The following is a 24,231-nucleotide window of genomic DNA, read 5'->3' as shown; positions in this document are numbered from 1 at the left end:
GTACAATTTCAATAAATATTTAAGTTGTTGAATTTTTTAAAATTAAAATTAAATTAATGTAATACGCGTTAAAGATTAATTTATTATTATGTTAATGAAAATTACATAAAATTTTAAAATATTAATTATTTTGAATTTATTTAAGAAAAATATAGCCTTTTTAATACCAATTTACTTAATTTTAATTGAGAGGCTTAATAAACTGATGTTTTTTTCATAGAAAATAAAAATATAAAATTCCTTAAATTTATTTAATATCATAATTAATTTATTAAATGTTTACATATTTATAATAAATAAAACAGTATAATATATATGATTATGGAGTTAGAATTTTGTTTGATTATTCGTGACCTTAGACGATAAAATTACAGTAGATGCAATTTACCCTTACTTTTACTACTTTTGTCACAGATTTATTTCATACCTATTTCTATGCTCACGGTTCCCTCACTTTCATCGCACAACACCGACTCAAAAGCACTAAACCAGAAACAAACAAGGGGATTAAAGCAAAAAGGATCCTTGCATGCGTCAGCATAATTTGACACGATCTTATCACTTTAATAATGGGTGTTTTCATTAATTCTCTGCATGAAACATTGGGGCACTTGCCCATTGTATAGGATTCTAATGCAAATGGATGTTACTTTTTCTTGAATCCGATACTGCCACTTACAAGATTTCTAGTATTCTAATTCTTTCCAAGACCTGTGTCTTCTTCTCCACCAGACGTACATCCCTCTAAATTAGTTGGTCAAGTTTTTTTCCCCTGTTGTAAGTCTATTTGACACTGAGGATCATTAGATGTTCAGGTGGAGAGTTGATGAACACCGTTGCTCATTTGAGGTTTTCAGAGTCCAAATTCTTTTTGGCAGTTTCACATTAATAAGGTGTTTCTTCTGGACGTTGAATTAGGCAGAACAATATACGGTTCTTTCTATTATTATGGAAAACTGCGTAAACAATATAACTGATTAGGGTTGTTTAATTTATTATAAATTATTTCCTTCCCCCCTCCCAGGTTTTCAACAATTTATCATCTTTTAGGTGGTAGAATCAGGCTGAGGGAATCGGTTCTACGAAGAAGATGACCGGAGAAGATGAGCTATATCCATCTAGTGTTAAGATGAGATTTCCCGTTTTCATTTTCCTCAAGGATATCAGGCAGGTTTCCCAGAAATTGCTTTGCATTTTCATGCACTTATAATCGGACTTATTTATCTCTTTGAAAAGTTTCCCTTAACAGATAATAACCAAGGATTAATGTGTGATATTCTGCAATTATATGAGCAGACATGTTTTTAAACTCGACGAGCTCGGATCGGAGATAGCACAAATTGCTTTGCCTGCAGCGCTTGCTTTGACAGCTGACCCTATTGCTTCTCTTGTTGACACTGCATTTATTGGCCAAATTGGTATTTTTTTTTTCATTCTTTACGTCTCGAATACGCCTGCAGTTTCTTTACGGCTTATCTTCTGGTTCATGTAGGTTCTGTTGAACTCGCTGCTGTAGGAGTTTCTATTGCCTTGTTCAATCAAGTGTCGAGAGTTGCGATATTCCCTCTCGTTAGCATCACAACGTCATTTGTGGCCGAGGAAGATACGATCGGAAGAGTGAGCTCCGAAGCTCGAGAAAGCGATTACATGCAGACAGGTTCATGTGTAGATACAGAAAACAATGAGCTAATACCACGAAAAGGTATGCATGATTGCAGTTTTTGGTCTGATCATTTTCATTTATAAGTTTGAACATGAGAACCTTAAGTAATTCGCTGGTGTTCTGGTCTTCTAGAATCTAATGACGGTCCATACCAGGCGAAAACACATGGAAGCAGTTTTGATGTTAATAAATTCGAACCTGAAAGAAGGCATATCCCATCAGCTTCATCAGCACTGGTTATTGGCGGCATCCTTGGTCTCCTCCAAGCCATATTTCTGATTTCCGGAGCGAAACCTCTATTGAACTTCATGGGAATCGGTTCAGTAAGTACTCAGATTGAGACAACAAGAACAGTCTCTTGAACCTCTGTTTTTGTTCAATGTCTTAATATTGGTTGCATGTGATTTGTCGATTTTGTGCAGGACTCGCCCATGCTAAACCCTGCACAACAGTACTTGACATTAAGGTCCCTAGGTGCTCCTGCCGTTCTTCTCTCGTTAGCCATGCAAGGTGTCTTTCGAGGATTTAAAGACACTAAAACTCCTTTATATGCCACTGGTATATGCTACCAATAGAGTTTTCCGATATCATCGCCATCTTTTTTTAGCACATCTACTGACTATTTTAAATGGTTCACTTCCTAAACTTAGTTGCAGGAGATGTAACAAACATTATTTTGGACCCAATATTTATGTTCGTTTTCCGTCTCGGTGTCAGTGGTGCAGCCATTGCTCATGTGATATCTCAGTGAGTTACATCCGAATCGTCATCGACCAATAGGTTTATCATGCTATATATAGATATTTGATTGCCTGTTAATGTCTTGGTACATTGCAGGTACCTTATGTCGGTAATACTCTTGTGGAAGCTAATGAGCCAAGTTGACCTCTTACCCCCTAGTTTAAGGCATCTACATTTTGGTAGATTTCTGAAGAATGGTAATTTTAATTTCACTTCTATCAGGTCTCCAACATCAATATTGTTTTCAATTCACAGAGTTTTTGTACTTTGAGTCAATCGAATTACCATCCCTTATTGTTTATATGTACGAATTCAGGTCTCCTATTGTTAATACGAGTTATGGCCGTTACATTCTGCATCACCCTGTCAGCATCGATGGCTGCCAGGCTGGGATCGACATCCATGGCTGCATTTCAAGTATGCTTGCAGGTTTGGTTAGCGACTTCTCTTCTTGCCGATGGGTTGGCCGTAGCTGGACAGGTAATAACAACTGCTTTTGTATCTTAATTTGACTGCATCCGTGCTGCTCTTCTGCCTTTTTGGACCACTGCTTTCTCATACTTTCAGGCAATACTCGCAAGTTCGTTTGCAAAAAAGGACTACGAGAAGGCGACAACCACCGCATCTCGAGTATTGCAGTTAGGATTGGTTCTAGGGATGATACTTGCAGTCATTCTAGGGGGAGGACTGAGTTTCGGAGCAAAACTATTTACAAAAGACGCCGATGTCCTCCGCCTCATTGGTACAGGCATTCCAGTAAGTAATATAACAAATTTCCACAGGTCTAGGTTCCAACACAAAATATCATCTGAAATCGGGAACTAATGTTCGTTAAATCTCGGGTTTTTGTTCAGTTTGTTGCTGCAACTCAGCCCATCAATTCATTAGCATTTGTTTTTGATGGTGTCAACTTTGGAGCATCTGACTTTGCATATTCTGCCTTCTCCTTGGCAAGTCTATTATCATTTCTATTCTGTACACATGAAGAACTTGCTTCAAAGACACTAATGGGAAGCATTTGTTGATTTTTAACAGGTTCTTGTAGCAATTGTCAGCATTGTATGTTTATGTTTTCTCTCCTCCAGTCATGGATTCATCGGACTCTGGATCGCTCTGACGATATACATGAGCCTTCGAGCCTTGGCCGGATTTTGGAGGTAAATTTTCCATTTTCAGTATGAAAATGATCTCCTGCAATTTACATTTAACACTCAAATCCGAGCCCGAGTAACATACGAAGAATTCGAACTGAAAACTAGATGGTGCATTTGCAGGATAGGGACAGGAACAGGGCCTTGGAAGTTTCTCAGGAGCTGAATGTAATTTGGACGAGCTTACTTCCTGTTCAAGTCTTGCTCTTGTATGATTCTGATTATTTAGAAATGTTGAGAATTCTTTGAAAGCACATAAAGGGCTACCAAATCTGTATTATTGGGAAATTAAACGAGTAATTTTCCTATAATCAATTAGTGAGAATACGAATAAAAAGCGGAAAAATAATATCCGAAATTGATAATTCAGTCAATTATGCCTACGTCTCGAACTGCTGCAGATCTTTTACTAAAGAGAGAAAATTTACAGGTGTTTACAAAACACTCGTAACTCACAAGAAACTCTTTAAACTCTTTAGTATTTGGAGAAAGAAATGATTTGTGATGATTTGAAGCTAAATAGGTTAAGGTATTTATAGTTTAAGCTTAAGGACTAATCTTATAAATACCTTAAAATTCAGAGACTAATTGCAATTTTCCCTTTACCATTTTTCAACAAAAAAACTGCCAAACTTTAACTAATTAATTAGCCGTTGGTTGCTTTGAATTGTTGGCTGTTTTGAATTTCAACAATATTCCTTTAAAGATTGATTTTAATATGTCTTCACACCTCGATTAATGCTGCAACATTTTAATCTTGTTACTGAAGTTGAACACAATTTCAATTTGTCCATCATCTTTCATGGAAAACTCCCAATTGACTGAATACTCCACTTGCATTGCTTCATCATAACACTTTGGTTCACCATTGTCAGTCAGCAACAAGTAGTGTAAAAAAGGCGAATAACGTTGGATTGATTTAGGAATTCTGGAGGAGCGTCTCAGTTCTGATGTGCCTGGTTCTTCTTGAACTGCTTCAGAACTGATTTGAACATCATTTCAAATGTTGAGAACATATAATATTTTTTAATAATTTTATCTTAATAAATAATGTGTAAAATTTTAACGTAGAATGGTGTTCAGAGACGTACGTGAAAATCTAACGGTGAAATTTGAGGAGGAGGTCGTACTGCTCGGGGAAAATGAAATGTCAAATTGTGCTAAAAATAAAAGGAAAATGGAAAGATCGGTTGAAATCGTGTTTAAGTTAAAACCTTACCAATATTAAAAAACACAATCCTCCAAAAATTTCGTTTCTCCTTAAATTTATATTACACAATTCCGGGGCCGCCACCGCCACTTCCACCGTCATGCCAAGCGCCACCGTCAACAAGCACCGGCCGAGCGAGCTCCTCTCGCGGTTGGCCTCCGCCGACATGAGGTCAAGGTCAGGGCCTTTGCGAGCTTAAAAACCAAATAATCGGGAATCGTACCAAGAAGCTTTCCTTCCTCAATCTCGGTGCCGTCCCCGCCGTCGCCGGCATCCTAGCCGATTCAACAGATGAAGTCAACGAAATAACAACTGCAACAACAACATTACTAATAACATTATGGTCCAGTCAGCCGCTGCTCTCGGTAGCTTTGCTTGTGGCTTCGATGCCGGTGTTCAAGCTGTGCTTGACGGGGCGCCTTCCCTAATCTGTTGCGGCTTCTCGCGAATCCTAAGGAGAAGGTGGTTGTTTTCTACCTTTCTTAATTTAAACAGTAAAGTTTTTGCATGTAAATTTGAAATTGATGGAACAAAAAGGAGAATACTAGATTTCAAAAATGAAACTGTACGCTAGTTTTATTTTGTTCCTCTTTAATTGATCCATATATATATATATATATATATATATATATATATATATATATATATATATATATATATATATATATATAGTTCGTTTACATTTTTTTTAAACTTGTCTTTAGTCCATAGAAAAGAAGTTTGCTTCTTCTGTAACTTGACATCAATTCCATATTGAGAAAATTTGGAAACAACAAAAAGAGGCAGGAGAAATTGGAATTTATATCAATGTCCTCTCAAAAGGAATATGCTTATTTAGATTATATTCCTAAATGCCGTGATTGTTCTCTTAACCCAGTTAAGATGCTAACGTCTCTGCCAATCAGGGACAGCCGGCAGAAATTTATGTAGGGGCAAACATATTATCAATAGAAAATACCTAAATTATGAGAATTTCAAATTTCAGGGGTGCCCCCCCCAATCCCCCGTCCATCCGTGCTGCCAAAATATCTATTCTATTTCAATATGCTGTTTCTTTGAATATAGCCGTAATGAGGATGAACTCTTTTATTTTTCTAGGAAAAATGATTGTGCGTTAAAACATGTCATGCAATAACCAATCACTGGGAGATATTAGAGCTATTATTTGTTTTGGAAATAAGTTTCTAACATTCTTTGTCATTTTGATTAAAAAAAATTTAAGTGCTAGTTTGTTTTGATGGACAAGTCAAGATAAATTGCATAAAGGAAAGAAAGAAATCACTATATAAGATTGTTAGAAAGGAGGCTGCTCTGTTTATGTACTATTAACTCATTAACTGTCTACTCAACTCAGCCAAACCATCTAAATTCTGAATGTTGTGATGTCTTATATGGTAATCATTGTTTTCTTTGTCAATTCCAATTCGTATAGAACCGATTATGTTGTTATTATCTCCATTAAAACCTTTTTGCTGTCTAGTGTGCTTTGGTGCAGTCTGCGCCATTGTCATCCATCTTAAACAATAGGAAACAAGTTTAATTTTCTTAACCATGGTTTGGTAGGTCACACATTGGTGTACTCATTAGTCTTCATTCTGAAAGCATCACTGCTCCTAAGGTGGTGGTGATTGGTTCTCTTTTCAATGTCAGATTTGAGACTTTCAGAAAGATTCTTTGCCCCTTTGACCATTTCCAATAACATACTTATGCATGTACATATAAGGGAAGGACTCTAGTTTTAGGCTTTCCTTGAGCATTCTATTCCTTTTTTACATATATCTTAGTAACTTGTATCACTTTCCTTTCTTCAGGTGGCAGATGCTGGTGCCCGTGCCCTTAGAATGATCTATCAATCAAAATTGGCACCAAAGTATGATTTCCTTCAACAGAAAAATATGGAGTTCCTTATCACACTACTAAGTAGCGAGAAGGAAAATGTTAGTGGACTTGGTGCAAGCATAATAACTCGCTCTTGTGAGACAAATGTAGAGCAGAAAGCATTGTTTGATGCTGGTATTCTAAGGAAGCTGAATAATCTTCTTGAAGGTGGTTCTTTAAGTCAGAAAGATGCTAGTTTAGAGTCTTTAGCCACAATATTTAGGAATAATCCTGAAGTTATATCAAAATTTGCCGGACCTGAAATTGGAAGACCTTTGAGTTCTGTAATTGATTTAGCAAAGGATAGGCACCCCAGAACAAGATTGCTAGCTTGCATGTGCTTGATTGATATAAGGAACGCCTCTCCCCACTTCTTGCAAGATATAGGGATCAAAACTAAAATAATACATATTTTACTTGAGCTTCTTGACGACCCTGGTCAAGTTGGAGATGAGGCTCCTTTTGCTTTCTCCGCTTTAATTGCACAAAAGGGGGATCTTCAAAAACTGGCTCTTGAGGCCAATGCTATTGATAATCTACACCATCACTTACAAAAAGGCTCGTTGCATCCCCGACGTTTTGAGGGAATTTTGCTTGCACTAGCTGATATGTGCTCAAAGTCGGAGAGTTGCAGGTCCAAATTCCTCTCATTGAAGGTTTGTTTTTTTTCTTTTTCTGGAATTCATTAGCTTGGTGCATCTAATTGTTTTTTGTTTCAGGTTTACCTTTTGATTTCACATATCTGGAAAAAACTATACACACTGAATCTGTTTTGTTGTTTCAAAATCAGTAGAATCTACACCATAGGAGATGCTTAGAAAAATGAGATAGACGAGGGATTCTATTAAATGCTCAAATGAATAGTAAGCTTAGAAACAAAACCCTAGACAATTGCACAGTGGAAAATAAAGAAAAAAATAAACAAAATCCTCCAATGGTCATACTTACAATATTTGTCACGAGTAAAACACTAGATAATACCATGTGATAAAGAATCATACTTGATTGAGATTTCTTAATCTTGTGATAGACCAAACCAAGTCAAGACTTGGAGACACCCAATTTTTTGGCCTCCAGTGTATCCACACGGCAACAAGCCTAAGCTTCTTCAAAGAAGGATCAAGAAAAGTGCTAGCAAGTTTGTTTTATAAACAAAAGCCAAGATTCTCTCGAAAACACTTGGCATTTAAACTGTTTTGCATTTCCTTGAAAGATGTTTTAACACTTTAAAAAAACCCTCTCAACCAAATCCTCGCACCTTAAAGAACATGTTGGATGCTAAAAATTTGATTTTATGGATTTTTCAACAAGGAGAAACATTTTCAAACCAAAATTGATAACAAGCATACTGAAAATTGCACTTATGTTCTTTGGAGAAAAATACACCAAAATCCATCCAAAACAAACCAAAACATGTTTCATCAACTCTGTATTGTGCAATTACGATTAAATCAATTTAAGACAGTCTGGGCCATTTTTAATGGTCTTGTTCTCATAACAACTACCCTGTGCTATTACACAGTATCTCGATATTTCAATTTATGAGATGGTAACTACTCTACATGTAAGGAGGCTTAACATGTACTGGTTTTGAGCATAGTCAATGATATATTTGACAATGCAGTGATCTGGAATAACTTTAGAACATGATTTTTATGCATAAGGATCTCTAATTATAACTCTCTTAAATTTCTATGCAAGGCATGTTCCAAGAGTTTCATCCAATTAGTACCCTTTAATCAATTTCTAAGTGATTCATATGCTAATATATCTTTTTAAATCCAGTTGACTTGGGCATACTCTTAACATAAAAAAGTCGCTAGCATCATTGCTGAAACATTGTTCAGTGGAAATTTCAGGCATAGAAGATCTACCTTGGCTATTTTTTTTCTGCCACCATTTCTTTATCACTGTTAGGTGATGGAGTTGGAGGTGACCTGCTCATAGCATTGATTGAAATAGATTTTCACCACTTGCATCATGCTAAAGCTCAAGCAAAAATGCATCATAGATGTCTACTCTTGCTTCTTGAAAAAGCTAAAGGTTCTTTAGTCTTTTGTGCTTGAGTGAACTTTCTAATCGTGGTGAGTGAATCACTTGACACTGTGCTGGGACGACAAAAGTAGCGTCAAAGTTCCAAAACAGTAGTTACTGCAATTTGAAAAAAAGATTTACTCCTGGAAATCTTGGATTTGTACCTGAGGTGTCTATGGGTACCCAAAAGTATATCTCACCTCCCAATCAGACAGATTTTATGGTTTCTTTTTCTATTTTTTGGTTACTCTATAATGGTTCATTTCAAGTTATAGATTAGATTTCAAACTTTCAGCATGTCTGCTGTGTTCGCTTGAAGCAAATGTCATGGTAATTTTTTGAAGGCATTCTCTTATGCATTTTTCTGTAGATTCTTTTAAGTCACTCTCTCAATCCAATTCTTATAAAAAAAAGGCCACTCTCTTAATCAAATCTTATTGGAGATTCTTATTAGTGTGTCTTCAACTACATTCAAGTTTCTATTCTCATAATATAGGTGTTGAATTTGGTAGCAGATGCACTAACTGATTGTAATGCTGGTGTTCGCACTGCAGCTTGTGTATGTTTGAAAAGTGTCACTCGATCAATCAAGGTTGGTGATGTGATCACATTGTGCAATATTTTTTAACTTTTATATGCAAATATAGCTGATGCAATGCCAATACAGAATTTGAGTGCAGGTATTTTATGAATGAAATTATTGTGATTCCGTTGGTTCAGCTTTTCCTTGACCCTTCGACTTCTGTCCAGGTAATAAGTTGTGGAAGTGGCATTATAATTGGTAGGTTACATGTGTTGTATTGTCCAAAACCAAAAGGGAAAAAACCTTCAGAAATTACACATGTCAACACTTCAGTTGTCATCAGATTTCAAGCAAATTTTGCTTTCCTAATTTCGTTCTTAAATCTATGCCTCTGACACTTGAGTTGATTGCAGTTAAATATAAAACATATCATTGGAAAAAATGTGTAAGGTCAACCTAATTCTAGAAGAAAGATTTTGGTTTATATCTAATTTCGTAAAATTATATTGGCATTTGATAGAATTTATTACATTTTTTTTCTGTTTTTTTTAGTTATGTTTTATCTGGTTCAGTGACCCGTTTCCGTGTTAATATTCCCTTGCTATATGTACCTGTATGGGTGTCTCTCTTACACACTTTCCAATACAAAATAATTGAGATGCAATTTGGTATGGCCACAACTTAATTTTATTGTGGTATTGTAAGTTTTGAAGCTGCACTATTTTGACCTGAAATATTGGTTCAACCTCTGCTATATGCCTATATTTGGGGGGGTTTTTGTCAACTTAGGATTAATCATTAAGAACCACATTGTGGTGATTAACTTTTATATTAACCGTACAACAATTTTTTATCTAATATTTCCGACTAATCCACTTTGTTCCACCAGATCTCATAGCTTATGAATTGGGTGGATGTTAATGTCCATTAAATCTTTTTGTTTCCAGGTTGCTGCATTGGGTGCCGTTAGCAATATAGTGGTTGATTTTACAACTCATAAATCTGTTTTTTTACAATGTGGAGGGATGAAACAGCTGGTTCAGTTAGCAAAGTCTATGGAATCAGTTGTCAGGTCAAATGCTTTGTGGGCTTTGAAGAATTTTGTATTCCAAGCGGACAACAGGTTGAAAGAAGGTGTTTTCTCAGAGCTCACTGCATCATTGTTAACTAGCCTTATCTGTGGTAATAAGATTTACAATTCTTATTTTTCTTTCTAGCTTATGTGTTGACACAAGTTCAAATCAAGTTGCTGCTTAATATACATAATACGTTGCAGACCCGGAGCCTTCTGTACAAGAGCAAGCTTTGGCCCTTGTTCGTAATCTAGTTGATGGATGTATAAACTTAATTGAGTTCGTGTTTGCTGAAGATGGCCTTATATTAGGGGCCATTGGAAGACAGTTACAATGTGCTTCAAAAGCTGAGATAGGGATACAGGTTACTATTAACATCCTATATTTTAATTGTTTAAAATTTAAAATTGCTTTGAAATTGGATTGAAGGTCTCACATCTTTACTTATCCCCCAAAAAGAAAAAGAAAAATTACATCTTTTTATTCATTTTTGTCTTTGTAACCAATAGATATTTCGCTAGGTGTAACCTAAGATATTAGTACACATCTAATTATGCCATTTTCATTTGATCAGTTCACCTATATTCTAGTTCAATATATTGAACCAAACATTTTGTTTTGGAATTATAATCGTGAGTACTTTTTGCACAAGCTGTTTACAATTTTTCATCCATATCTGGAATGAAGATGTCATATTTAATTTGTTTTGCATCCTTAACCAGTTGGAAGTTCTCTTAGTCTCACTCAAGATCTTACAACCTTCAAACTTTTCCTCTTTCATCAAATTATTTATATTTTGATTTTTTGAATTCATCGAGAAGTTGCCATTCGAGGAGAAATTTTGCGGACTTGATAGTGGCTAGTTGGATTTGACAAGTTGCCTGAAGTCTCATGATATTCTTTTATATTTAATGATGCAAAGCTCATTTTGTTATGTCAAAAGTGACCTGATTTTTTTATTCATTCATAGGAATTTTACATTGGTTCATATAGACCTAATAAGACTAACTTAGGAAACTCTAAACTGGGAAAGAGATTGATTCTAGGAATACTTGACCTAAAATAAATCCCTCAAAGATAGGGGTTAAAATCACTTGCATATTTACAGAATATCCTACTTAGTACAACCAATATTCCTTATTTAGGAAACTGGAATTTGACATTTCCCCTCAAGCTGGGAAGTGGATATCATCCATTCTCAGCTTGCTCACTAACTTTTGGAAAAACTTCCCAGGCGATCCTTTACTTAGTATGTCTGCCAGTTGACCATCAGTGGACACATAAGGAGTACAGATTAGGCCACTGTCAAGGTTCTCCTTTATAAAATGTTTGTCAACTTCAATGTGCTTTGTACAGTCATGCTGCATTGGATTGTGGGCAATATTGATGGCTGACTTATTATCACAATACAGTTTCATTGGACCTTCCCACTTGATTTTCAAATCTTCCATAAAGATTTTTAGCCATAACAACTCACAAATTTCAAGTGCCATTGCCCTAAATTCATCTTCTGCACTGCATCTAGCCACACATTTTGTTTCTTCTCCAAGTCACAAGGTTGACCCCTAGGAAAGTACAGTATCCCGAGGTTGATCTTCTGTCAACTTTAGACCCTGCATAATCTGCATCAGTATAGGCCTCAAGACCTAGCTTCTCCCCTTAAATAAGATTCCCTTGCCTGGTGTGCCTTTTAAGTACTGTAGGATTTGTTACACGGCCTTAAAATGCGACTCTTTGGGGTTGTGTATGGATTGGCTTACCACACCAACTGCATAGTAATATCTGGCCTAGTATGTGACAAGTATGAGCTTTCCCCCTAGCTTCTGATGGGAACTTTTATCAACAATTGCTTCTTCTAATGCATCTCCAAGTCTGTGGTTGACCTCTATAGGAGTCTCTGTTGGTTTGCATCCCCAGCTTGCATGTTTCTGTCAATAAGTCAACAATATATTTTTGCTTTGATACGAATATTCCTTCCCGAGAATTTGCTACTTCAATGCCGAGGAAGTATTTCAACTTACCAAGTTCTTTGACTTCAAATTCCTTTACTAGGCATTTCTTCAAATCTTCCATTCCTTCCAAATTATCTTCTGTCAATATAATGTCATATGCATAGACTAACAAGGCTATCACTCCCCCTGAAGACGAGTGTTTTTACAAACTGAGTATGATCACCTTGGCTCTGTTTATACCCCCAACTTGAGCATTGCCTTGGTAAACCTTCCAAACTTAGTATTTGGGGACTGTTTCAGTCCATATAAAGCCTTCTTTAGCCTGCATACCACCTGTCTAGTATTTAGATTGAACCCTGATGGGACATCTATGTAGACTTCCTCCTCAAGCTCACCATGTAAAAAGGCATTTTTGATGTCAAATTGTTGCAATTTCCATCCTCAATTAGCAGCTAGTGACAACAACACTCTCACAGTGTTCATCTTTGTAACATGGGCAAACGTTTCGAGGTAGTTTATTCCATACATTTGAGTATATCCTTTAGCAACTAGCCTTGCTTTGTACCTCTCCAAAGAACCATCTGATTTGTACTTCACTGTGAACACCCATCAGCATCCCACTGATTTCTTTCCTTTTGGCAGCTCCACCAAGCTCCATGTCTTATTCTTCTCAAGTGTTTCCATTTCAACTTCCATGGCATTTTTCCAATTCTCATCATTTAAAGCCTCAAATACAGTTTTGGGAATGGGAATAAAGTTTGGATTAGTAAGAAAGGCTTTATGGTTGGGGGATAAGTTTTTGTATGACATGAATAAGTATAAAGGATGTTTTGTGCAAGTTCTAGTTCCTTTTCTAATAGCAATGGGAAAATCATTTAAATCAGGATTTTCAGTGGTAGTGGTATTGTCATTATTGGGATTAGGTTCAGCAGCAATTACCTCGGGTTGTATAGGAGAGGAGGATGATTGAACCCGCACTTGTGCCTTCCTTCTTGAATAAACCAGTAGAGGGCAAGTAGTATCCTGAATCCTTTGCTGTATTTTTGGGGTATAAGGTTCTGTCTCGGGTTGTATGGCTTCAACTTGGGCTGGCTCAGGTTGGTTGGCAGGCTGGTGTGTAGTAATAAGGGGCTACTAGGTAGGTGCTGTAGTAAGGGGATGTTGGTGTGTAATGAGGGGTTGCTGGTTAGGTGTTGAAAAATCAAGGAGGAAGAGATCTTTGTCCTTAACTTCTGTTAATGAGATCTCCCCCTGAAGATAAGGATGGGTACATTAATTCTCTTCTTCTGCAAAAGTAACATCAGCATATACAAAGTGTTCTTTTGTGGTAGGATGGTAACATTTATACCCCTTTTGGGTGGAAGAATAACCGAGAAAGACGCATTTGATTGCCCGTGGATCAAACTTCCCCTTGTTTTGAGAATGTACATGGTCAAAGGCCACACAACTGAATATTTTGGGAGTAAGGTTATTTGAGGTATTGAAATTAGGAAAGAGCTTTGTTAAAGCTTGCATAGGGCTTTGATACTCTAGGACCTTTGTAGGCAGCCTACTTATCATACGAGTAGCAGTTAGGATAGCCTCCCCCAATACTGTTTAGGACATTCTTTTGGAATAAGAGAGCCCTTGTAATAACTAAAATATGTCTATTTTTTATTTCGGCTACACCGTTTTGTTAGGATGTACTAACGCACGATGATTCATGTATGATGCCCCCTTTTTTGAAGTATGGTGAGAGAAATTGATTGAAATAATCTTTGGCATTGTCTGAGCAAAACCTCTTAATTTCAGCACCAAATTGGGTTTTGATCATATTGTAAAAGTTTGGAACGGAGAGCTTACATCAAATTTTTTTTTAGGAGGAATGTCCAAGACACACGAGTACAATCATCAGTAAAGGATACAAACCACCCTGCCCCATAAATATTTGGAATAGAGGATGCTCCCCAGATATCATTATGAATAAGAGTAAAGGGAGAAGAAGTTCTTTTATTGCTTGCTGGAAAAGAAGTACTTTTGTTTTTTGCAAGTTCACAAACATCACAATGAAGGTTTTCAACTTTTAACTCCTTGAACAATAAAGGAAACTTGATTTTAAGGACTCTAAAAGACGGATGATTAAGGCGAAGGTGATGGAGCCAAATTTGTTCTTTATTAGTTTTAACTGATTCGGAGAGAAAAGATAATGGTGAGGAGTTTAGAACACTAACTTGCCCATTGGATTCTTCAAAACACTATAGACCATTTATTTTCTTAGAATGTCCGATCATCCTCCTCGTACCCTGTTCCTGAAAAATACATCGAGTGGGGTAAAAAACATCATTGCAGTTAGAATCTTTGGTAATTTTCTGGATAAATAGAAGATTGGTAAACAATTTTGGAACATGGAGGACATTTTTAAGGGTTAGGGTTTCGCTTACAACATCTCCTTGACCAGCCGCTTTAATTACCAAACCATCAACAACAATTATTTTTTTATCACTAGGACAGAGTGTTTATGAGATAGTTTTGTGAGGAGTGGGTCATATGGTCTGTGGCTCCTGAGTCAATGATCCAAGAACTTTTGGTGGGTATATCCGAGACTTTAGAAGTTTGAGAAGAGGGTATACCTGAAAAAGCTAAACTTCAAGTACCTGTTGAAGAGTGTATACCAGTGGAGACTACCTCAGGTAGTTCTGCCAATTTAGTCTGTACGCTGCCTGGATATTCTGCAAATCACTAGTTGAATTTGAGTGATTTCCTCCATTACTTGAGACTTCTGAAGTAGCCGCAATGTTGTTGGTTTCAATACCTTCAACCATGCCCTTTTTGAACAGATTGTATCGGTTCAAAGGTGAATTGGGAGAGAAGGGGCTGCCAAAATACGAGTGAAAAATCTCCTAGAATCGAGCTAAAAAAGCTGTGATACAATGTCAAAAGTGACCTGATTTTTTTCATTCATTCATAGGAAATTTACACTGGTTCATATAGACCTAATAAGCCTAAATTAGGAAACTCTAAACTAGAAAAGAGACTGATTCTAGGAATATTTCACCTAAAATAAATCCCTCAAAGTTAAGGATTACAATCACTAACATATTTACAGAATATCCTAGTTAGTACAACCAGTATTCCTTATTTAGGAAACTGGAATCTGACATGTTATGGTATGCATGTAGAGTATATTATGAATTAGCAGATAAATATCATATAGGAATTCATTATGTATGTTAGCTTTCAAGTAGTGGCGGAGCCACAGCTTGGTGAGGGTGGGCACGTGCCCACCCTGAAATCCAAATTTTCATCGATTAATTACATATTTTACTGATGGTGTCTACCTTAAAATTTTCATGCTCACCCTGAAATTTGAGTTTTCTTCGATTAGTTATATATTTTACGGACGGTGTTCACCTGAAATTTTTTTTGTACTCATCTCATTTAAATATTTTATGTTGCTAACATATGTGTGCCTACCCTAAAAAATATTTCTGGATCTGCCACTGCTTTCATGTACTTGTTTTTTGTCTATTGAAGTATACGCTTGTGCACCGAAATAAGCTTTACAATTGTGATTATTTGTGCAACGACTGTCGAAATTTTTGCTAGTATCGTTCAAGGATTTGATTTAGTTTCCATATGTAGTCAAAAGGATTTAGATGTCATAGATGCATATCTTGACAATTGAAATGACTAGATTAATATATAAAAACACCATGATTTTATAATTTTAATTGCAATTTTCTCTTTTTAGCTTATTTTGAACTCTTTGCCCTGTAGGGAATGTATGCACTGTGCAATGTGGCAAGTGGTAATGAGTTTCACAAAGAAGCAGTAATACAGCAACTCTTTACACGGATGGGTGACAAGAATCAATATTTTGTGATTAAGTTTTTGCAGAGTGATGATAGCCAGCTACGCACAGCAACTATCTGGACAATCGTGAATCTTACTTGTCCATCGAGTCCTGGTGCACCTGGCCGGCTTGATAAACTGTGCAATGCTGGGATAACTTCTCAGATAAAGAATATGGTTAATGATCCTTGTGTTGATGTTAAGGTCATTAGCATTTTATCTTTTGAACATATTTTCTGTTGGCTTCACTTTTCTGGTTAACCTAAAAGAAATTTTTGTGGTACAGCTCCGTGTGAGAACGGTGCTAGGGCAATCTATGGCTTTCGGGGACAATTAAGCATGTCTATGTTTATTCATTACTCCGTATACGGAAAAGCAAAGAGATTTGAAGCCGTTAGTTTTGTCTTTGCCGCCTTTCTTTTGTAAGATATTTTCAAGGCTTTCTCCCGTGGCTTGTAACAAATTGGTGAGTTTTTGGTTGATTTTTAATTGCTTTGATTGAAAATGGTCATTATTCTGGATTTGCAAGTGCTTCATCCTAGAAGTATAGAACACTAAGTGGGTTAAGGTTTATAATTAATCAAATTGGCAAAGTTCCCATTTAGATTAACAATTGAACGAACTTATCAAATACATCTCTGATGACTGATGACTTATTATAATTGGATTTACAAATGAAGCCATTCACTAATGGCTAATTTGCGATTCTTTTCTTTTGCAGGCACAACACATCGCTTTCGGTTACTGCTTTTTTGTCGGTTGAAGCAGTGGGAGCTGTTATCGGTCAGTTTTACATCAAATAGGCATTTAAGGGATATTCATACAGTTTGGGTCGATATTTACCTATGTATTATCAATTGAGCATTGTACATCTAATAGTGTACCATGGGAAGTTGTAGATATAATATTTCCCTTCAAATTAACTTCCATGAAGAAAGCTTTGTTGTTCTCTATTTCTACCGCTAAAGTATGCTCCCTTTCGATTTATGAAAGCTGCCATTTGGCTAAACTGTTACACTTTTGAAATTTGAAGTCTTTATTACTTTTAGTGGATAATTCACTCTGTTGAAGTTTTTCGTTATCATATAATCATGTAGCTTTTTATGCATCTTTATTGTTAGAAAGTAGAAACATGGGAGTTTATCCTTTGGTAGTGGTAAAATGAGCTATCAATAATTGTAGGCATAGTCACTAAACTTTAGCGTCTGCCTTGTTTTAATCACTAAATTATAAACTGCTCCAATTTTATTATTAAAATTTTCAAATGATTTTTTTATTGGATGGCTAAATCATTAACAATCAAATGGCATGGGATCGTTTGGCCATTGAATTTCAGATATCCTGGTGTCTTTTAAGGCCGCCGTATATACAAATGAACTTGTTTTATCGTTTCCTATGATTGCGATTTTTTTAAATATCTTCAAAACTCATGAAGTTAAACATAAGAAGGTGTATTGGTTTTGGGGTTTAGAAGTTTTCTCAGATTTGAAAGGTTTAGAGTCTTTATTCGAAAATACGAACGGTGAAAACCCTTCTTTTGAGGAGACGAACAACACACCTCAAGTATAAGAGGAGGTCATAGCATTAGAAGATCAAATCTTTAGATGAATTTTCGTCATTTTAAGTGTGTTTCATGAAAAACCGATGTAATGAGAAGAAAGAAACTGAAACAAAATAGCGATAGGTGAAATCGATAACAATGATCACATGAGTTGACCGTTTTTATACAAGAAAAATGAAAAAGATAATTACAATGTATCATATCGTTAATGAATTATTTAACATCCTTATTATAAAAAAATAATTCAAAAAAATTAATGATAAAATTAAAACAATATATGGTTCAATGATTAGAACAAGAGTCTAAACTTCAATGATTAATGACTTATATTTATGAAACAATTATTAATGGTGTAGTATACCCTTTAATTAAACCAACTGATTGAACCATTAGACATTGTCAATGAAAGAATTGGGGTTTGACGGCTATAACGATTCACTTCGATTATTATAGGGAGTCGCGGTCGGTGATTCTATGAAGGAAATAGAGAGTGGTAAGCTGAAGAAGACGATGAATAGTGAAAAGCTAAAAAAGAGAGTTTCAAAGGGATAGAGGGAGTCCTCTTTCCTTGTATTGCACTTAGTATTGTACGATGATTTATATATTGACTCTTAGGGTCTGTTTGTTTCCCGTAATTAGAATTACGGAATTGGTTTTCCCCGAATTCCCGTGTTTGTTTCACGTAATTCGTTTTCCAGAAAATGTTTTCCCGTGTTTGTTTCACGTAATTCGTTTTCCGGAAAACGTTTTCCCGTGTTTGTTTCACGTAATTCGTTTTCCGGAATGTAATTCATTTTCCTAGTAACAGAATTTCCTTTGTGTTTTCTGTAAAATGACTTACGGATTCATTTTCCGTAAGTCATTTTCCGAACTTTTCACTTCAAAGCAAAAATACTCAAAATAATTTTATTTTATGAATTTAATATTAATAAAATATTTTAATATCATTTTCATCAAAATATTAATTATTAAAATATTTAAAATATTTATTAATATTTATAATAATATAATATATTTTTAATATTATAAAATAATCAATTATATTATAATAATATAGATATTATTTTTATTTTAATATATAATAAATTTTTTTATATTTAATAATGAATAATATTATTTATATATTTCAATAATATTTTAGTAAAGATATTAAAATATACTAATTAATATTTTTAAAATATAATATAGTACTATTACTTTAATAAATAATTAATATAATTTATAAAATTTTATTTCACTAAAATATACCGAAAAAATGTTTAAATAACATCTTTCAAACATCATAAAATGTTTTCCAGATATTTTCCAGAAATGTAATTCATTTTCCAAAAATGTAATTCATTTTACAGAAATGTAATTCATTTTCCAGAATTCAAATTCCAGTAATTCATTTTCCAGTAATTCAAATTACAGTAATTCAAATTCCAATAATTCATTTTCTTGAAAACCAATTACAGCTAAACAAACAGACCCTTAGTATTGATATTAGGATTAGAGTTATGATGATGATCCGTAAGTTGACAAATGGATATGATTTTCAAATAATAAATTTAGGTCTAGCAGATCACAGGGACTCATGTTAAGAAATTGTAAGTGGTCCAAGGTTATGGAACTCCGAAGATTAACTCCAGAAGAATAATGGCGGATAAACAATCTAGTATAGATTACGGAAGAGATCTTTTGTAAAGAAGTCCAAAAGAGGTATGACACACACTAAATACCATAGCCAACGCCAACGTTGATGGAATGAATAAGTTTGGCATTCATGGATCCCAAATCCCCGAGTTACTTCTTTTGATAAAACAATGTTACATGACGGGTAATATTCATAATTTATATACAATTCATAAGAGTTCAATCTACACGTAAAAACATAGTTTGGGACCAAACATGGTGATTCTACAGAAAGGATGGATACCAAAGGCTAAATTAAAAGAAAAAGAAAATTCTAAAACAACTACAAATGCATCCCTCAGCCAATATTCTTCTCCGGGTTGATATCATCGGAGGGCCAAACTACAGTTTCCATTAGCCGCTCGCGCATCAGCTCCAAGTTCTCTTCCGAAATCTCGTTGTATATTTGAGCATGATCACATTTCTATACCAACATACATGCATGCATACAATGTCAGGAGATACTGCAGCTTTTTTTTTACAGCACTAAATGTAAAAACTAGTAAGAGATGTTTAATTTACCTTGATCCATTTCCCATACAGATGAAGCCGTGTTATCATCACTCTTTCTGCAAGCTCTTGATTCTCCTATGAATGCCATATACATGAGGTCAGCTAGTTTGAATTTGATATTACATTGTTCTAATATTAGGTTCGTATTCTAATTCATTCTGGTTTAAGTCTACTAGTTGAAAATTACCGGATAATCAAGTTTGCTTAATCAATAAATATTGTGTTATGATTTCTTTTTTTATCTAGTAACAGGCTGATAAAATCTTCGAAGAACAGATGTGGCAGAATGATAACGACAATATCATGATGTTGATAAACAGAATGATAATACATAAAGAAGAAATTACCTTGCCGAGCATCCGTAAGAAGAGCTTGCCATCTCTGGGCTCATTTGATGCAACATACCTGACAATATGGAACACAATTTACCAACAACATCATAATCACACAGTTTCCTTTAATCTCCACATTTTGTTTCAATTTCCAGTGCTTAGAATCATATTTAAACTTTTCGGATTTCGGCTTTTTCGAGTTCAAGTTTAAACGCATTTGAACTTGAATTTCTTCAAGTTCGGGTTCATTTGTCGCCTCTTACTCGTAACACAGTTTGCCACAATCATAGCAAGCCACAGTGTTAATCAGAAGCAAAAAGAGAATGGGTTAAAACCAGATATGCAACTTACTGATAAAACCATGTATATTTTGGAGGATTCATTTCATAGAGCTGAGTAAGAACAGTCCTCACTGCCTTGTATGTGAAGTAATTGAGTAATTGCTGCAGGCAAAAAACCATTTTCATATCAATAAACATTGCCTTATCTAACAACATTTAGATGCACGGTGTTTGAAACTCAGTTTTAACATCGATTAGTGTATTTTTCAGAATGAATTATGCTTCAGGTATTTCCAGTACTAGCTATCTCATCTAATGGCAATGTCAAGGAAATGCAGAAATCTCACCGTTCTAACATCACCAAAAGTATCTTCATACTGCCCTCCCAAATCACTGACAACAACAAGCCTACGGTCCTTGCGCTGCTGCTTCCAGGAACTCTTGCTCAGAATCGTCTTGGAGGACAGCCTCCGATGAGGCCATGAATCCAAAAACGAGCTGCCTAATTCCAAAGAAGCAGGCCTTGCAGCCGCATGCTTTCTTTTGAGGTTGATGTTGGTGGTGGATGGGAGTGCATCCAAGCACAAACATGGACTGCTGTGAGACTCCATAACCGAAGAACCCACCACAGATAAACCCCCCGCCATCTTCAACTGATCACCTCAAACTAAACGACAAGTTCCAATAAAAAAATGAAAAAAGTAAGAAAACCCAATGACCAGATCGGTGTTTTTGGTTTAAACTAATGGGAAGGAAAGAGAGTTTTGATGGCAAGTGTTGTTTGTGCAGAAGGGAACGTGTGGAGAATGTGGCGTGGATTTAAAGCCAAGGTGAAGCTTAACCAGAAGTTTCTGAGGTCCACATTTGTCTGAATTCGGTTTGACTGTTCAAGGCACGAAACCACAGGCTTGTGTTTGGTTTAGCAACTTGTGTGAATCTTGTTGGGATTCAATGAATCTTTGGTCTTCAAACGTGTTAAATTCATCAACCCTAAGTCAATTAAATGAGCTGTTTCAATTTTCAATCTTCATAGTTTCAGTATTCAACTTGTTTAGGTGTTCTTCCTTATGACCGGCTTAACTTCGTACTTACTTTTTTTTTCGAGGTAGAATATATTTAGAATTTTATTAATATATGATTAAACTCAATTTTTTAAGAAAATAATATTTAATTTTATTATTTAGTCTATTCAATAAAGAGAAAATAACTTCAGTGACCAAAAATCCTATATAATATACGATTTTAACCAACTTTTTCCGGATTTGCCAAAATGACCAACAAAATCGCAATGCGGTCGCTAATTCGCAACGCGATCTCCATTATCGCAAATCAGTTTCCAGATTCGCAACGCGATTATGACTATCGCAATGCGATTTTCCAATTTCGCGTTGCGATTTTTCCAATTCACAATGCGAATAAGTAAATCGCAACGCGAATTGGGAAAATCGCAATGCGATACTTACTATCGCAACGCGATAATACAAAATCGCAACGCGATACTGACTTTCGCAACGCGATACCAATTTTCGCAACGCGATTCTGACTTTCGCAACGAGATTCTGACTATCGCAACGAGATAATACAGAATCGCAATGCGATTTTCAAAGTTCGCAACATGTTTTAGTTTCGCAACACAAATTTTTTGGGTATATATCTACGCAACAGCAACAACTCATAACTTAAATCCCTAAATCGCAACTCATTCCATCTCCATCTATCACTCTCTCCGGTGACATCCGTTCCTATATCCGTTCCTACATCATTCCCCATCCGGCAACAGGTCTTAGTTTCGCAGCTCGTTTGTTTAGTAAATTAATTTACAACCATGAAATCATCTAATGTTGATCATGTTTGGATAGATTTGTGTTTTGGAGGGTCATGGGAGAATGTTCATGGTGTTTTACAATATATGCTTTTACCCATGAATCTTCAACTAAAACTGTCATTAAAAAATTTAACTTATGAAACTCTAATGTTACGTGTTTCAAAGAAATTGAATTTAGAGCCCCTAAGTGGATTTAGGCTATCTTATCAGAGAAATGGTAAAGTTTATTTGTTAACCGACAATGAAGATGTTGAACGATTCATTGCTTACATTAGTGTTTCAAGTGATGATGTTACATTGTATGTTGTTGAACCTAGAAGTAGTATTGTTGGGTCAGTAGCGGGTAGTAATCAACTAAGTTTTTCTCAAAACCCACAACCTTTCTCTAATCCAAATCCCAATCAACTTTTAGCACCAAATTCCGGTTTTCGTATTGACCAATTAGACGATGATGAGCCAACATAAAAAATTGTGAGTACTAGTCAGTATTCGAAATTTGATCTTGGTCAATACCCAGACTTTGATATTGGTCAATACTCGGATTTTGATGATGTTTCAGAAGAAGAAACAGACCCTGCGTGTAATGATTTTGATATTGGTCAATACCCGAATTTTGATGATGAAACAACCGTTGCCGAGGAAGATGTTGTTGATGATAATGAGGAGGAAGTTACGACTGTGAATGAACATGTTGAACATCCATTCTGTAATTCATATAATCCTGAAGAAGGAAAAGAAGAAGAAAAAATCCCCGAAGAAAAGAAAATACCACGGGAGTATAACTGGAATATGCTAGAATTACTTCAGATACCGGAAGAAGAGTTGGTAAAGAAAGCAGTTGATTGTTACACAAAAGTTATTCGTATCAAGAAAGATGATTGTTTTGATACAAAGGAAGACTTGAAGATAGCTTTGTATACGAAATGTGTGGAAGATGGCTATCAACTAAAAGTTAACAGATCAAGCAAAGATCGTTTCGAAACAAGGTGTATGATTGACAAAAACTGTACGTGGCGTATGATTGCAAAGAGGATAAAAGATTGCGAAATGTTTTAAGTTAGGACTTTTATTGATAAACATACATGTTCAAGAACCCAAGTTTTTCCTCACCATAGACAGGCAAACAAAAAGGTGTTGGGTGGTTTTCTGGCTGAGTTAATGGTTTTGAATGGCAGGGTATATCGGGGACATGAAATTATGACTGACATGAATGCTCGGTTCAAGATTAGTATATCATATTCTCAGGCTTGGAGAGCCAAATGTTATGCCTTGGAATTGTTGAGGGGGTCGCCAGAAGCATCGTTTGCCCAACTGCCGGCTTATTGTCACAATTTAAAGCTGAAAAATCCTGGGTCGGTAACCCATATCAAAACATATAGAGATGGACGCTTTGAGTTGCTGTTTATCGCCATTGGTGCTGCGGTTAGTAAATCAATATAATTCTGTTGACACATTTTTGTTAGTTACATGCATTTCACATTTAAATGATTATATTTCTTGTGTATATTATTTTGTAGATTCGTTCGTTTATTATTTGCATGCGCCCAATTATTATAGTTGACGGAGCACATTTGAAAGGTCGATACCTTGGAGTAAACTTATTAGCAGTAGTCATGGATGCTAACAATGGGATATTGCCAATAGCGTACGGGGTTGGCAAATCTGAAACCTCTGATCCATGGACATGGTTTATGGGGCATCTTAGGGATTGCATAGGTCCTATTAGCAATCTGACAATCATATCCGATAGGGCAAACTCAATTGACAACGCTGTTAGAAGGTGTTTCCCAGATGCTTTTCATGGACTTTGTGGTGTTCATTTGTATAGAAATCTAAAATCAAGGTCTGCTGGTATAAAAAAACACAAATGGACATACTGGAAGGCTGTAAAAGCTTATCGGAAAGTGGATTTCAATAAGCATATAAACTGTTTAAGACGTGTTTTGCCTCAGTGTGCTCAAACACTAGAAGATGTCGGGTTTGAAATAT

General features: G+C 35.6%; 2 protein-coding genes and 1 pseudogene across 3 annotated transcripts; 2 read left to right on the top strand and 1 right to left on the bottom strand.

Moving 5' to 3' along the window:
* Positions 1-1,043: 1,043 nt before the first annotated feature.
* LOC120156544 (protein DETOXIFICATION 42-like) lies at positions 1,044-3,849 on the top strand. Of its 2 annotated transcripts, XM_039167850.1 has the most exons (12): positions 1,044-1,167; positions 1,297-1,418; positions 1,493-1,702; positions 1,796-1,986; positions 2,086-2,221; positions 2,314-2,410; positions 2,501-2,601; positions 2,721-2,884; positions 2,972-3,160; positions 3,259-3,354; positions 3,440-3,561; positions 3,679-3,845. In XM_039167850.1, exons 1-12 carry the CDS (start codon positions 1,091-1,093, stop codon positions 3,719-3,721), a joined length of 1,548 nt encoding a protein of 515 aa, XP_039023781.1. In that variant the 5' UTR covers positions 1,044-1,090; the 3' UTR covers positions 3,722-3,845. The 2 variants fall into 2 exon arrangements, with proteins under 2 accessions (XP_039023781.1, XP_039023782.1); XM_039167851.1 differs by lacking the exon at positions 3,259-3,354 and having other exon boundaries at positions 3,679-3,849.
* A 999-nt stretch (positions 3,850-4,848) lies between these two features.
* LOC120156541 lies at positions 4,849-16,426 on the top strand (annotated as a pseudogene).
* A 3,007-nt stretch (positions 16,427-19,433) lies between these two features.
* LOC120156539 (chaperonin-like RbcX protein 2, chloroplastic) lies at positions 19,434-21,178 on the bottom strand. The gene is made up of 5 exons (XM_039167849.1): positions 20,765-21,178; positions 20,488-20,579; positions 20,152-20,209; positions 19,814-19,879; positions 19,434-19,715 (listed from the first exon to the last, which is right to left on the bottom strand). The coding sequence occupies exons 1-5, from the start codon at positions 21,062-21,064 to the stop codon at positions 19,590-19,592; spliced, it is 642 nt and encodes a 213-aa protein (XP_039023780.1). The 5' UTR covers positions 21,065-21,178; the 3' UTR covers positions 19,434-19,589.
* Positions 21,179-24,231: the final 3,053 nt, after the last annotated feature.

The sequence above is a fragment of the Hibiscus syriacus genome, unplaced genomic scaffold (genome assembly GCF_006381635.1).
Source record: "Hibiscus syriacus cultivar Baekdansim isolate YM2019G1 unplaced genomic scaffold, ASM638163v2 tig00111231_pilon, whole genome shotgun sequence".
NCBI lineage: Eukaryota > Viridiplantae > Streptophyta > Magnoliopsida > Malvales > Malvaceae > Hibiscus > Hibiscus syriacus.
Note: the sequence above shows the minus strand (reverse complement) of the source record. Positions and strands in the feature narration are given on the sequence as shown.

What these genes read in the sequence shown, in the direction of transcription:
- LOC120156544 (XM_039167850.1), top strand. Translation starts at nt 1,091, where the DNA reads ATGACCGGAGAAGATGAGCTATATCCATCTAGTGTTAAGATGAGATTT. An exon ending in TGAGCTAATACCACGAAAAG is followed by an intron (nt 1,703 to 1,795) that starts GTATGCATGATT and finishes CTGGTCTTCTAG; the next exon opens with AATCTAATGACGGTCCATAC. An exon ending in CATATTCTGCCTTCTCCTTG is followed by an intron (nt 3,355 to 3,439) that starts GCAAGTCTATTA and finishes GATTTTTAACAG; the next exon opens with GTTCTTGTAGCAATTGTCAG.
- LOC120156539 (XM_039167849.1), bottom strand. Translation starts at nt 21,064, where the DNA reads ATGGCGGGGGGTTTATCTGTGGTGGGTTCTTCGGTTATGGAGTCTCAC. An exon ending in CTTTTGGTGATGTTAGAACG is followed by an intron (nt 20,580 to 20,764) that starts GTGAGATTTCTG and finishes TTTTGCCTGCAG; the next exon opens with CAATTACTCAATTACTTCAC. An exon ending in AAATATACATGGTTTTATCA is followed by an intron (nt 20,210 to 20,487) that starts GTAAGTTGCATA and finishes CCATATTGTCAG; the next exon opens with GTATGTTGCATCAAATGAGC.